The 12923-nt window shown below is 25.5% G+C and overlaps 1 protein-coding gene across 1 annotated transcript in view; it reads right to left on the reverse strand.

Moving 5' to 3' along the window:
• Positions 1 to 12923, reverse strand: part of LOC129976334 (uncharacterized) — a 91669-nt gene that overhangs the window by 31154 nt on the left and 47592 nt on the right. Inside the window, exons 14-20 of the mRNA XM_056089850.1 lie at positions 11812 to 11857; positions 9482 to 9645; positions 6904 to 7107; positions 6099 to 6332; positions 4376 to 4681; positions 1570 to 1738; positions 235 to 407 (exon numbers count right to left, since the gene is read on the reverse strand). Of these exons, the coding sequence (XP_055945825.1) occupies positions 235 to 407; positions 1570 to 1738; positions 4376 to 4681; positions 6099 to 6332; positions 6904 to 7107; positions 9482 to 9645; positions 11812 to 11857 (1296 nt within the window). The remainder of the gene's footprint in view (positions 1 to 234; positions 408 to 1569; positions 1739 to 4375; positions 4682 to 6098; positions 6333 to 6903; positions 7108 to 9481; positions 9646 to 11811; positions 11858 to 12923) is intronic.

The raw sequence follows: 12923 nt of genomic DNA on the forward strand, positions 1-12923 counted from the left end.
AAGTATTATTGAATAAATTTTATCTACAAAATCTCAAAATAATTTTTTTTCAGATATAACATTTATTCATAAAGTCTGTCCACTAGTACTTCTTACTTATTTACTTACAAAGTTTGATTACTATTATTTCATAATTGTTTATCAATACCACTTCTTAATTTACTAGTATTCATCAGTTCATCATTTATTTTGCTTATTAATACTTACTATTTATCATTTATAAAGTTTGCTTACCAGTACTTCTAAGAGAAAAACGTTCATTATTCACAACTTTAAGCTTCTTGAGTAATTCTTCCATTAAGATGGATTTTTGAGAAGTGATACTTGTTTCAATAATTTCATTTACTCTTTCTTCATTTCCCATTCTTTTTGAAACATAGATGTGATCATAATAATGTAATTCTGATCTGTAATATGAATATAAATGTAACATAATATAAAATTATTAGTGATAAATAAAAGACAGCATTTTCATGCAATACCAGTTTATATAGTATTTAAAATAATTAGTAAAATCAGTAAAAGCACTAATTTACTGTACATTTACTATGAGGAGGAAATAATAACATAGTTCCACAGACCTAAGCACTGTATCGATATCACCAATTTTTATTTTATAAGAAAGTTAATTTCCTTTAAATACATCTTCAATAGTCGCCTTCCACATTTCCCATCCCAATTTTGAGAGATATCACAAATTTTAACACTGCTTTTCGGCCTCAAGAACCAGATAGATTTCACCAATTTATTTCTACACTTTGAATACATATTTAACCAATGAAATTACCCTAGGTTTATTGTGAAAGTATAATAGTATGATGTAGTTCATTAATGTTGATTGGCAAAATTAAAATAATACAATTAATTTGCCATGCTGGTTGTCAATGTGGATAATCCTATTAATATTTGATATGTCATAAAATGTAAATTTTCAGTTTTTGATAATTGAAAAATAAAATTACTTATGTTTATTAGTTAGCACATTTTTCAGACTTTTTGTTGTTTCTCATTTCATATACATTTTACAGTAATAAAAAATAAAAGAATCCCAAGTTTCTATAACAAAAGTTGAAAAATAGCAACAAATAAATATTTTTACACCTTGTTAAACACAATACACTTTCTTTTACACCTTGTTAAACACAATAAATATATTTTTCATAAGACATTGTGCTTTTTTTCTTAAAGAGGAGGCATAGATATTCTGAAATGTAACTGCCTTCAAAATTTTTATGGAATTCATGCCCAAATCTCCAATCACCATGGGAACTCCACAAAGACATGCCAGAAAAAATTAACTAAATATGTAATCAGTAATATACTACAGACAATCAAACGTAATAAACTTTCAATGCAGTGCATAACTTATGTATGTATTTTGTCAATTAGAAACAAAATACATAATACATATTCGTGTACATAAATGCATTTTCTTAAAATTTCAATCTATCCATGCATTTTTTTTTTTTTTTCTTGTTAAATTGGCTTTGAGATTATACATTAAAAAATTAAACATTTTACTTACAAACTAACTAACTAAACAAATAAAAAATATTTCCAAATACTCACCCAATACATGATGCATCTTTCAGATATAGAAAAAAATTATCACTTGATAAAAGTTCACGAGAATTTTCATTGAATTCCAAAAAGAACTGAATATCTTGAGAGATCAAATCTGAACAGTTACTAAATTCCGGTACTTCTTTCATCACATACAGAACAAATGTGTGCCAACCTGAAAGGAATAATAGTGAACTTATGAGAAAATTTGGAACAATCCTAATGAAAAAAAGACATGATACAGGCTCAGAACAGAAAAAGATGAAATTCATAAAATAATGAATTGCGCCTAAAATAAACACTAAGTAAAATAAGAATGATTAACTGAAAAAAAAAAAAATTTATGCATAAAGTGTTTAAGATATTGACAATAACGTAAAAATTATTAAGTGAAACATGATTAATCGATTTCCAGAAAGATAAAATTTGATTCCAAAAAGGCAAAAATCCATGTATCTGTCAAAAGATCTCATGTCTGAAAAAAAGAAAACCATAAATTGCTTGATTTAATATAGATTAATTTCTGTTAACTATAAATTAAACTAAATGGTGAAACTATTATATTAAAAGAAATTTAGTTTTATATAAAGGTGAAGAACAAACTGAGATGATTTTAAAACATAAGGATCATTTTTCTTTTTAATACTCCACAACTGTATCAAAAGCTGTTTAAAAGTGATACTAATATCCCTTGTTTGCATCTTATTGCCAATCCTCATAATTGATTATTAATAATAAATTAGGCAAAATTGTTATAGTCCTATTGAATGCAAAATTGTTAGGAATAAAAATGTTATATTTAATATAAAATTTGTAAACGAGATATAAAAGCAAATTTATATATATAAAAATAAATTTTTAAAAGAAATATACAACAAATTAAACATTACACATAAGACAATGCAAGACTGGTTGTTCAAATATTCTATATGTTCTGTGATCAATTCACTTTATTTCATCTGCCCTTTTGTAATGCATTTACATATTACCTGTTGAATTTATAAAAATGTTTAAGATATTTAAAATAACACTAGACTTTTCTTAAAGCCTACTTCATCCAGGGAACTTTTAAAACCAACAGATGTAGGATAAATAAAACATATACAGTGAATTGGATTGCAGTGGAATATTTATACCAAATGAAAGATGATACAGGAGAGAAACTTTAACACATTTTTTTTTAACTGAAACAAAATGCATTTTTTTGTTGTTAATTTTAGAAAGAAGGCGATTCCAAATTTTTAGATTGATCTTGGAACTCCAAATTTTTTCATCTTTATACATACAGTATGTCTCAGCATCAAGGCATACTTAGATGACTTAGAGTTTCATAACAATGCCAGGTCAGAAACGCTTGTATTATACAATATGGCATTGTTCACATGTGGGATTTCCAAACACTTCTTAAGGGAGTCTTTATTTCAATATTCCACAGCAAGCTTCAATGATCTTAATCAATGATGTCCTAGCTGTTTACATTAAACAAAGAATGACTGTAATGCAAAGACATTAAAGAGGATGTCAGCACTTTCAGAATTTAGATATGAAATGTGTATTTCAAATCTAAATTGTGAAAAATACCTTCACAGTCAACTCAAAACACACTATACACTTTGACAGTGACATCAATAAAAATCTTACATGAAGAGATTAATTCTACATATATTCCCCCTCTCCCAAATGAGAACAAGCTTGTGAATGGCAAATTATTTATTTTTTTAAATGAAAAAATAATAAAATTTTAATGAAGCTATTGCTCAAAATACCAATATGCATATGTGGGGGAGGGAAGGGTTTGAGTCAGCTGACATTAACCCAAACCCTTATTACTTTATGATATTATTGCTATGTCACTGATTATGATCATGTTCTATTTATGTGGATGGCTGTGAAGCCTTAGTTATTATCATTCAGTCTTGTTATGGAATGCAGAAATGAAAAGTCTTTTAAGGAAAGCTTAGGAATCCAGTGCATACTCAATGCCATCAACTGTGCCTGTCAAGCATTTCCAAACTAGCATTACATAGCATTAATATATTCTATCTCTTCTAGAAGTTTCTAACTCTGATGCTGAGACTGTCTATATATGTGTGAATATATAGATTATCCTAAGGAAATTAAGTCTAAACAGTTGATAGTATAATAAAAAAAATAATAGAAAAAAAATTAAATTAAAAAAAAACTTAATGCCTAGTAATAAGTTTTCTCCAATTTTTATGACTTTTAAGAATTAACACAAGAATTGAAGATATCAATCAGGTTTATTATATTTTTTTCTCATTTTATTTTATATTAGTTTGCAACATTTCCAAAATATGAAATGTTCTAACCATCCTACTGTACAAAATTATACATTTTATAGTACATAGAAAAAGCAAGAACCAGGCTGGTAAATAGTAAAGACAGATAGAAATATCACAACTATTTGGTAATTATCTTAGTAATTTGAACAGTTTTATTGATATTCTGAGAACCATTAAAGAGAAGAAATGTAGATAAGCTACAAAAAAAATTACTTTACTATTATCTTAAATTTACTTATTAAAATAATTTGCCTCAAGTTATCTAATATTATGACTGAATGAATAATATGAATTATGAATAATGTATCTGACCATTTTCTAAATGTTTCTCAAAAATGAATTTCAAACTGCATTATTTATATATATTAAAATAAAGTTTTAAGAAAAAAATATATATACTCTAATATGAGTATAATTTTTTATAATTGATTTAAACGCAATATATAAATTTTATAATAAAAAGAAAATTAGCTTTCAGAACATTTTTTAATCATCAATAAACCACTTACCTGGATGTTTAAACAATACTTTAGGTGAAAATATTTGTGTTATGTAAAGTTCTTGATCAACAGAGCACCAATAATACCCTTGAAATTTTAAAGAATCATCTACAGTTGGTCCTGTTTCAATATGTAGAGAGAGGTCAACAGTAATCCTTTCTGAATTTCTGAGAATATCATCATCTTTAAACCAAGATATGCTATTTGCCACAAACCAACCATTAGTAATACACTGATAATTTAATTTTGGAATAAAATCAGAATCATTTCCATTTGGGAACACAGTTTTATCATCAATATCTACAGAAACAGGAGCTGTTAAAAGAACAAAACAAAGCCTATTTAGAAAATATAATTAAGATATACAAGCTACTAATATTATTATAATTAATCAAATACTTTGACATTCATCACAAAATGTCATAGAAAAGAGAAAAGCAAGTTTATGACAACATCTTGTTGTACATCCCCAAGAACAGCAGAGCTATATCAAGTCTATAAAATTGTGCACTCTGAAGAAGTCTAATATTAACAATGGATTGTCAGTTAGATCCTGCCTGGAGAGGCCCAGACAAATAAAAATGTAATTGATTGAAGCCTCCTCCGTAAGACGCTTGGGACAGATTTCAAAGCGCTTAGAACTCGCAGAATATTTTCGAGTTCTAAGTTGCCCACAGAGAAAGCGAGAATATGTGTGTGCTGATTTTTATAGGAAAACATTTGACTTAGAGCCATATTTGACACATATATACTTTGGAAGGTGGGTGTATGCATCTACTATCTATATTTTATGTTTTAATAAAAAATTACACAAAATTTTAATGTGTTCCCGACTAAAATTCATGAAATGTAGCACTAAAATGGTTTTTATGACATTTTATAAATAATCTTTTCTATGATACAAATTTTTTTGCAATAAATTTTTTAACTACCTTTAATTATCATTTAAACATGTTTTCAAGTGTTTTTTACAACAATACTTTTATTGTTCCAATAAATCAAATTCTTTTTCATTGTTAATACTAATAAACAATAAAATTCTGTTTTTTTTTTAATTCCTTTTCTTCTGCTTATAACAAAGATATGAAGATTTGCCTTTTATTATACTGAAAAGGTTTTTATGTAAAGCATTCTTAATAAAAAAATTTACCACTGTAACAATAATAGTAAATCTTAAAATTTTAAAAATTAGCAAGATGATTATTTTTTTTAAAAAAAAAATTGTGAGTATTTTCAAAACACTGTTGTTTTACCCTGTTATATTACTGAATGCATATAAATATATAATCATTCTTTTAGATTAAGATGTTGCTTTTTTATTGTAATACATGATTTTTTTTTATAAAATAACCCTCAGATATATTATATAAATCAAGAAATATATTCTATAGTATATACAAAACTTCAATCCCAAATTATTCTTTTAATTTTTATATTTTTCAACAAATGTGCTTTGAATCAGAAAGCATGTAAAATTGAATTTCAAATTTTAAGAGAAATGATAGAAAACTAAAAAAGTACATAGTACAATAGATAAAATTATATATGGTTTCTAAAATAATATGAGTTAAATGACTATTAAAATTTGAATTGAAATAATATTTTATTTTTGAATCCATTAAGACTACCTTACATATAAAAGAATTCATTGAAATTTTTCTTAATCAATAATCCTGTCAGAATAGTCAGTCCCTAAAAGTGATTGATACATGTAAAAATGTTTCAAACTTACAAGGGTCGGTACAATCTCGCATTTCACATATAAAACTTTCTTTTGAAGATAGATCTCTCAAAGACCAGCGAATACTAGTTTTTCTTGAAGATCCTACAGTGAGAATGCCTCCAGATTGATTCATCTTGAAGTTCGTATGTGCTTCCCAGTCAACAAAAGTCACTGTCTCCTCAGGGGAGTTCAACCATTTCAATGAGTCTTTGTCTTGAAATAGGCTTATCCACCAAGACATTCCTGATAAGAGAGAAATATTTATTATCAACTCTGTTTCTAAAAGTATCTATAACAACTAGGGGCACTAATACAAAAGCTTTTAGTTGCTCAAGAAATTCATTTATCAGTAACTGTACTTTCAAATTATGTAATAACTGCCCTTTATAAGTATGGTCACTAAAATCATGAATTTAAGTGGAAAGGAGAGAGATATATTGAAAAACTTATACATTCAATTTAAAATTATCATAGACATTTATCACAGTGACTTAAACCATACAAATCCAGTTTATACATTTCAAGAAGACAAGAAATTTTATAAAGCAGAAAATTTATTCATTCAGAGTAATAAATATTTGAGTTTATTAAACTACAAGCTAAAAGTTAATCTCATCTAGGAATCAATTTGATTTTAAAATATTGCTTAAACGAATTTTAGAAGTAGTGTGTAAGATACTTCTTAAAATCGTTTGAAAAGACATACACTAACTTGAACTGCAAGAAGTATTATCATTATTTTTAATATTTTAAATACAATGAAAAGACAATAATTTATAGAACAATACTTTCACAATCAATATTCACAAAATACCTTTCGTTAAATGAGGTAGATTGTAAAGAAGAGCTTTGAAAGTAGAATAATCATCCATATTCTGAATACTCTGCAGTAGATTTGATTTTCCCAAAGATACTTGACAAGATTCTTTAGCTTCTTCCCATGTTTTCTTAGAAGATTCAATGTAAAAACATCCACTTTGGAGAGGAAATTTATTCCAAGGTTTTGAAAAAAGCCTAGCTGTAGATTAAAAAAAAAAAGATAATTTTTTTAAAAATATCTGAATAAAGAATAGAGCCCATATAACATAATTGTTTAATAAAATACATATGCTTAATTATATAGGGTATCCCGAAACAAATATAAGTGCTCTGCATAATTCTAAGAAAGGATAATTAATGATAAAACAACATCATTGGTTTGTAATTTCACTTATTAACTAATAAAAGAATAGAATGTAAATTCAATTAAGCACAGAAAAAGACATAATGTAATATTTTCAAAAGTATTGAATTTTTACTTACCATATCTTAGGTATATAAGAACTATTCACTATTAATATTGATGCATTTCTGCCACTTCTGAATGAATCATATTGTACAGAATTTAAGGAAGCAATTTACCAAATAGCAAGAAAGGTTGCATTTATGATAATGGCCAATACTATGAGAAGGAATTCAGTTTCTACCACACAAAGAAGAGTGTTATAAACTTGCTCATAAACTAGATCTTTCTTTTCTTTCAGAGTTCTATTATTTGACTCTTATAATATTTTGAAATTCTTTGTATGAGAAGCAGCAGGATTGGAAATAAAAAGGATACAGATGTTTTCAAAAAAGAAATGCCATGAAAGCAAAATGTTAGTGCATTTCTATTACTTTTTGAAGTCAAATATGACAAAGGATGAGAAAGAAATGCAATGCACCATTTATCTTTACCAAGGTACTGTTGACAATTTGGGGCAATATGAATATATAATGCTACATACATTCAAAGTACCACTAATCATGTTGCCCATTATAACATTTGTTTATACTTTATTTACAAGTTTATAGGGACATGAAGGAAAAGATAAGAGTGCTGAGAAATTATTTTGCGTAATTTAAAAGTGTAACATGAATATTTTCTGAACATGAAAGTAACAAAATTTTCATATGTTATTAGGTACATTGATAGAAATTATCAAACTGAATTTAAACACTTATAACTGCACTTATATGTTTAATTATATATAAAAAAAGAACGTGCAAGATATATAAATCACTTGAAGGGTATTCTTTGAGAAATCTTACAAAATGATAAAAATATATCCTCTACATTTTAACTTCTATTCATAACTTTTTTTTAACAAAATATGTTACATGTACAAGCCATATTTAAATGAAGGATAAATGATGTTGATAAACTGAACTTAGAATACATTCAAAGGTATGAAAATGTATTTTCGCCAAGAGTAAAAAGTTTGAATATAACAAATATTCTCACTTGTTTCATAAAATTAATTATGCAAACATATCTTTGTTTCAAACCCCTTAATCAAGTTAAATAAGAGAAAATTTATCCTTTTGGAAAGTAACTTTGTTAATCTTTATTAATTATTAATAAAACTGAATTGAAAAAATATATTAGCAAGAAAAATGGTTTAAACTAAAAAAAATTAAAACTATATTTGATAGCAAAATAATCTTCCATCTTTAAGGATAGTAAAAATTTTCATTTTAACAGAAGCTTATAAAATCACTGAAAGAGAATCAATTTATTTTAAATAAATACAAAAACCAAAAATAAAAATACACCCTATGCCTAACCACTGGTCCGATTTCCTCTATTTTTCTCTTATTCAAAAATTCATAACTGCTAAATTGGTGATCAATGGTCTTTTGCCCCTCTCATATTCCCCATTTTTGAGAGAAATTTCAAACACTATTTCAATTTGGATTCTCTATGAAAAAAATAACAGAATCTGTCAATCTCAAACATTGCAGCAAATTAAACAATTTTTATTTCATTAGAAAGCTCATGACAACTTGATATGCCATTAATGGTTGTCTGGCCTTCTCCAATCTCAACTTTAAGAATTACCATTAAATAAAATCCTGTCACATCCCAAAACCTCAACAAATGGACCGAGTTCAAATCAATTGGACTATTTACTTTTATTCACCAATTAATTTCACTTTTTACAAGCACAATTAACAAATCAGAAAGTTCTATGCTTGTTGTGCAAGCATAATTTAAAATGATATTCTCATTTGGTGTGATAAGATGTAATTAATCAAAATTAGTTGATATTAAAAATTAATGCATATTAATATCAAAGTTAAAAATAGCTGTGTTGCCAAAAATAGCTAGTAAATTATATAATTAAAGCAGGATGGGAGAGATTTAGAAAAATTTTTTCTCTTCAAGATCAGTCACTTTTTATTTAAAAAAAATTAATAAAAAATCAATTTACAGCTCATGATTCTCCCTTCCTCCTTTTACTTTAAAATGTATCGCAGACTGTTGTAATTTAAAAAAAAAATAATAGAAAAATATATAAGTAATAAATATAGCCTGACATTTTTATACAATAGTTTTACTTTTCATTATTTCTATAAAATATTGCACTTACATTCTAGCATTATAAGTGGTTGATGAATGCAAACAAAAGCATGCTTTTCATCAACTTTACAAATGCTCTTTTTGTATACAAGGGTACCATTGATCTGATTAACAATGATACAATGGAAATTTGGATTAAGCATTTTATGGTAGGTGTAGGTTTCATTCTTAGATCTGTAAAAAATAACAAAAGGAAATAAATTAATAGATTTTAAAAAATAAATTCATAATTTCAAAAAATTGAACACAAATTCAAAGTAAAATTGCAAAAGATTTTGTCATCCCATTTACAAAAAAAAAAAAAAAAAAAAAAAAAAGTATATAATTCAGTTTATTTTACATTGCAATAGTTTCAACATATATACTTTAAAATAAATTTTTAAAAAACTAAAAACCTACTAACTTTAAGTTTACATGTACTTTCAATAATTATTTCATAATTTAACAAACAAACAAACAAAAACTTACAGTTATGGTTTACATAAATAACTTGACTCCTCACAAAAGTATTCTAATTTTATCGGTTAGTGGTCCAAAAAGCCGAGTATTGAATCTAGAGATACAAAATTTATCTAATATTGCATCTTCAACTTTGGTTGATGGGAATATGCACTTTCATTGTTGTTGCTTTTAAGTTAATGGTGCAAGAGCCAGATTAGGTCAAAGTGCACCAAACAGATGATAAATAAACAAGTAAAATATTAAATTTCAGTACTAATCTATGGCATCAAATAAAAAACAACAACAGGCTTTAAGAAGGCATTTAAGTAAGATTTAATCAAATTCACTGAGTTCTAGAAAACTGTTCGATAACATTAGATAAATATTAAAAATTTTACCAAAGGAAACAAATGAATAATAATTCAAAATTTGTTATGAAGATATATATATTATATATGTATGTATATATGTATATAATTTATTTAAAAAAATAAAAGAAGCAACTATGTTATAAATTTTTGTTGTCACCTTTGTTGGAATTAGATACTTTCTCATCTATTTTTGTACTTTGAGATAAAAATTCTGTCATGTGTTTCTAACACTTCACTGATATCAGATTCTAAGATATCTTTCACGGTATCTTTGAAGTTTAACAGACTGGAACTTGGAAGAATTACTTGGTAAGAGGACACCCAAACATACTGTAACAGTACACTTAGGGGTTGAAGATTTGGTTGTACTATTGGTACTATTTGTTATATATTTTAAAGCAGAAATGTTGAAATTCAGTTAAGAAGTAGAAGTACCTATTTGCTATGGTGGGTAATAGGATTTTTAAAACTTTGGAGTGCCTCACTTCGCAAATATGCACATGGGAGAAACTTTTTTAAAAAATTAATTAAAAAATAAGCAATTTGTTCGCATTAAAAAAATATTATAGTATAAAATCCGTTTTACACCATTTTCTTAATTTTCAGGCCATTTTTATCCTCACTTTAATTAAAATTCCAAAAATTATTTAAATATGATATGGGATGATTCTTTTAATCTTTCACTGTTTTCCATTATTTTCCATTAAGACCATTAAAAGGTAATATAATGGTCTTTTCCAGTTGCATATTAATATAAAAATGGAAGGTTTTTTTTTTTTTTTAATGATTACAATTTTATTGCTTTGATGTTTTGTTTCCAATTTCCAAAAATGTTTTCAAACTAATTTTTGAATATATAGCAAAACTTTTTACTATGATAAAATTCAATGCAGCTATATTCAATGTAAAGTTTCTACACCAATTCTTTTTATTGTTCATTGTCTTTCCTTTGTTAAATGATAATATAAAAAACTGCACGTCCAGTTTTTGTTTAGTTTTATTGATACTTTTACTATATGAAACTTTTTGCTAATTCTGTTTCTTTTCCCCTTCCTTGCAATAAATTAAAAATAGATAGGTTTTGCCATTAATTTTACTTACAGTAATGATCTTAAATCCATCTTTGGATAGTCTTCTAAAAGAATATATTATTTATTCATGTGCTGCAATTAGATTAAATATGTGTTTCACAAATAGATAAACAAGTAATTATTGTAAATTAAATTTGGATTATACGTAACAAAATTAAAAATTTCATTAAATTTCACAATTTTCAGAGTGTTTTTTTATTGCTTTTTATTTTTTTTTAAAGATTGAAATGACATTTTCATTAGATGTAAAGCATTGAATCATTTTCATTTTTTTATGCACCAGAATTTAGTTCAAATATTAATTCAAATTAAATAAATTTAGTTTTTCTAAACAAATTTTAAAATTGGGCACTATATTATTAACATGATGTGTGAACTATTTAGTTCCTGAAAGCAATTAGCTATTAGTATAGTGAATGAAAATATATATTTCTTACTTCACTGTGCTAGTTCTTTCTGAAAACCAATATTTTGAGGATATCTCTATAATATTGAAGAAATTAGAAAATTCAAATTGAAATTAATCTAATAAAATTCAATATAAATAAATGTAAATTTTTATATAATAAACGATTTTAAATGATAATATAGCACAAATCATGTATATACTAAAAATGATTTTTTAAAAATCTTTGAAAGAAAAAAATGATTTTTCTTTGAAAGAAAAACTGAAAAGAAAAATGCAAATTTCATGTGGACAAAATTTACAGATATTTTAATTGCAATATATATTCTTCACAATACACAAAGTGAGAAAAAGTATGCAATTAGATAGCATTTTTAAGGAACAGATCACAAATATGAACCACTATGTCCAACAGAAAAAAAGGCAATAATAACCCAATTTATAACCAATGTTTATAATAATATTCAATTTCATTTGAACACAATTTAAAATTTCAAGTGTAAAAAATCAATGAAAGATTTAAAAATTATGTATCTTCATAACTTATTTTATTTTGCAAGGAAAAAAAAAAGAAAAGAAAAAAAAAAGTATATATATTTTTTTAAATTTGGCAGAATCATAGATATGAAGTTACATCTAAATGATTTATCTGAAATCAAATATAACCAATACTGACAGAGAATCAGTGGTTACCTGAGGCAACTAGTAAATAATATTTTTTATATCATTAGTATTCCAAACACAATTTTTTTCATAAAAAATATGAGCACAATTTTAGTGTGAAGGCATATTTCCTCCAAATGAATTGATTTTTCTATTGATTTTCTTTTACGGTGAGTATACTCGTATTCTACACTTGTTGAATTCTAAAGAATCTCGAACTAAATACTAAAACCATGTGTTTTTCAAAAATATTTTAGTTCATATAATTGTGAAACATTTTATTATTTATTATTTTATTATATATTTAAATATTTCTTTTTTTTTCAATGGGCAGAACTAATTCTGAAAACTTTTATTAAATTTCAGACACATTTTAAATTTCAGAAAAAATTTAATTAAAAAATCATATTACTTCTAAATAAAATTTTTACATTGGGTATACTTTGTAGAAAATTTTTCCAAACTTTTGGGATAGATGCA

Source organism: Argiope bruennichi, chromosome 1, assembly GCF_947563725.1.
Source record: "Argiope bruennichi chromosome 1, qqArgBrue1.1, whole genome shotgun sequence".
NCBI classification, from domain to species: domain Eukaryota; kingdom Metazoa; phylum Arthropoda; class Arachnida; order Araneae; family Araneidae; genus Argiope; species Argiope bruennichi.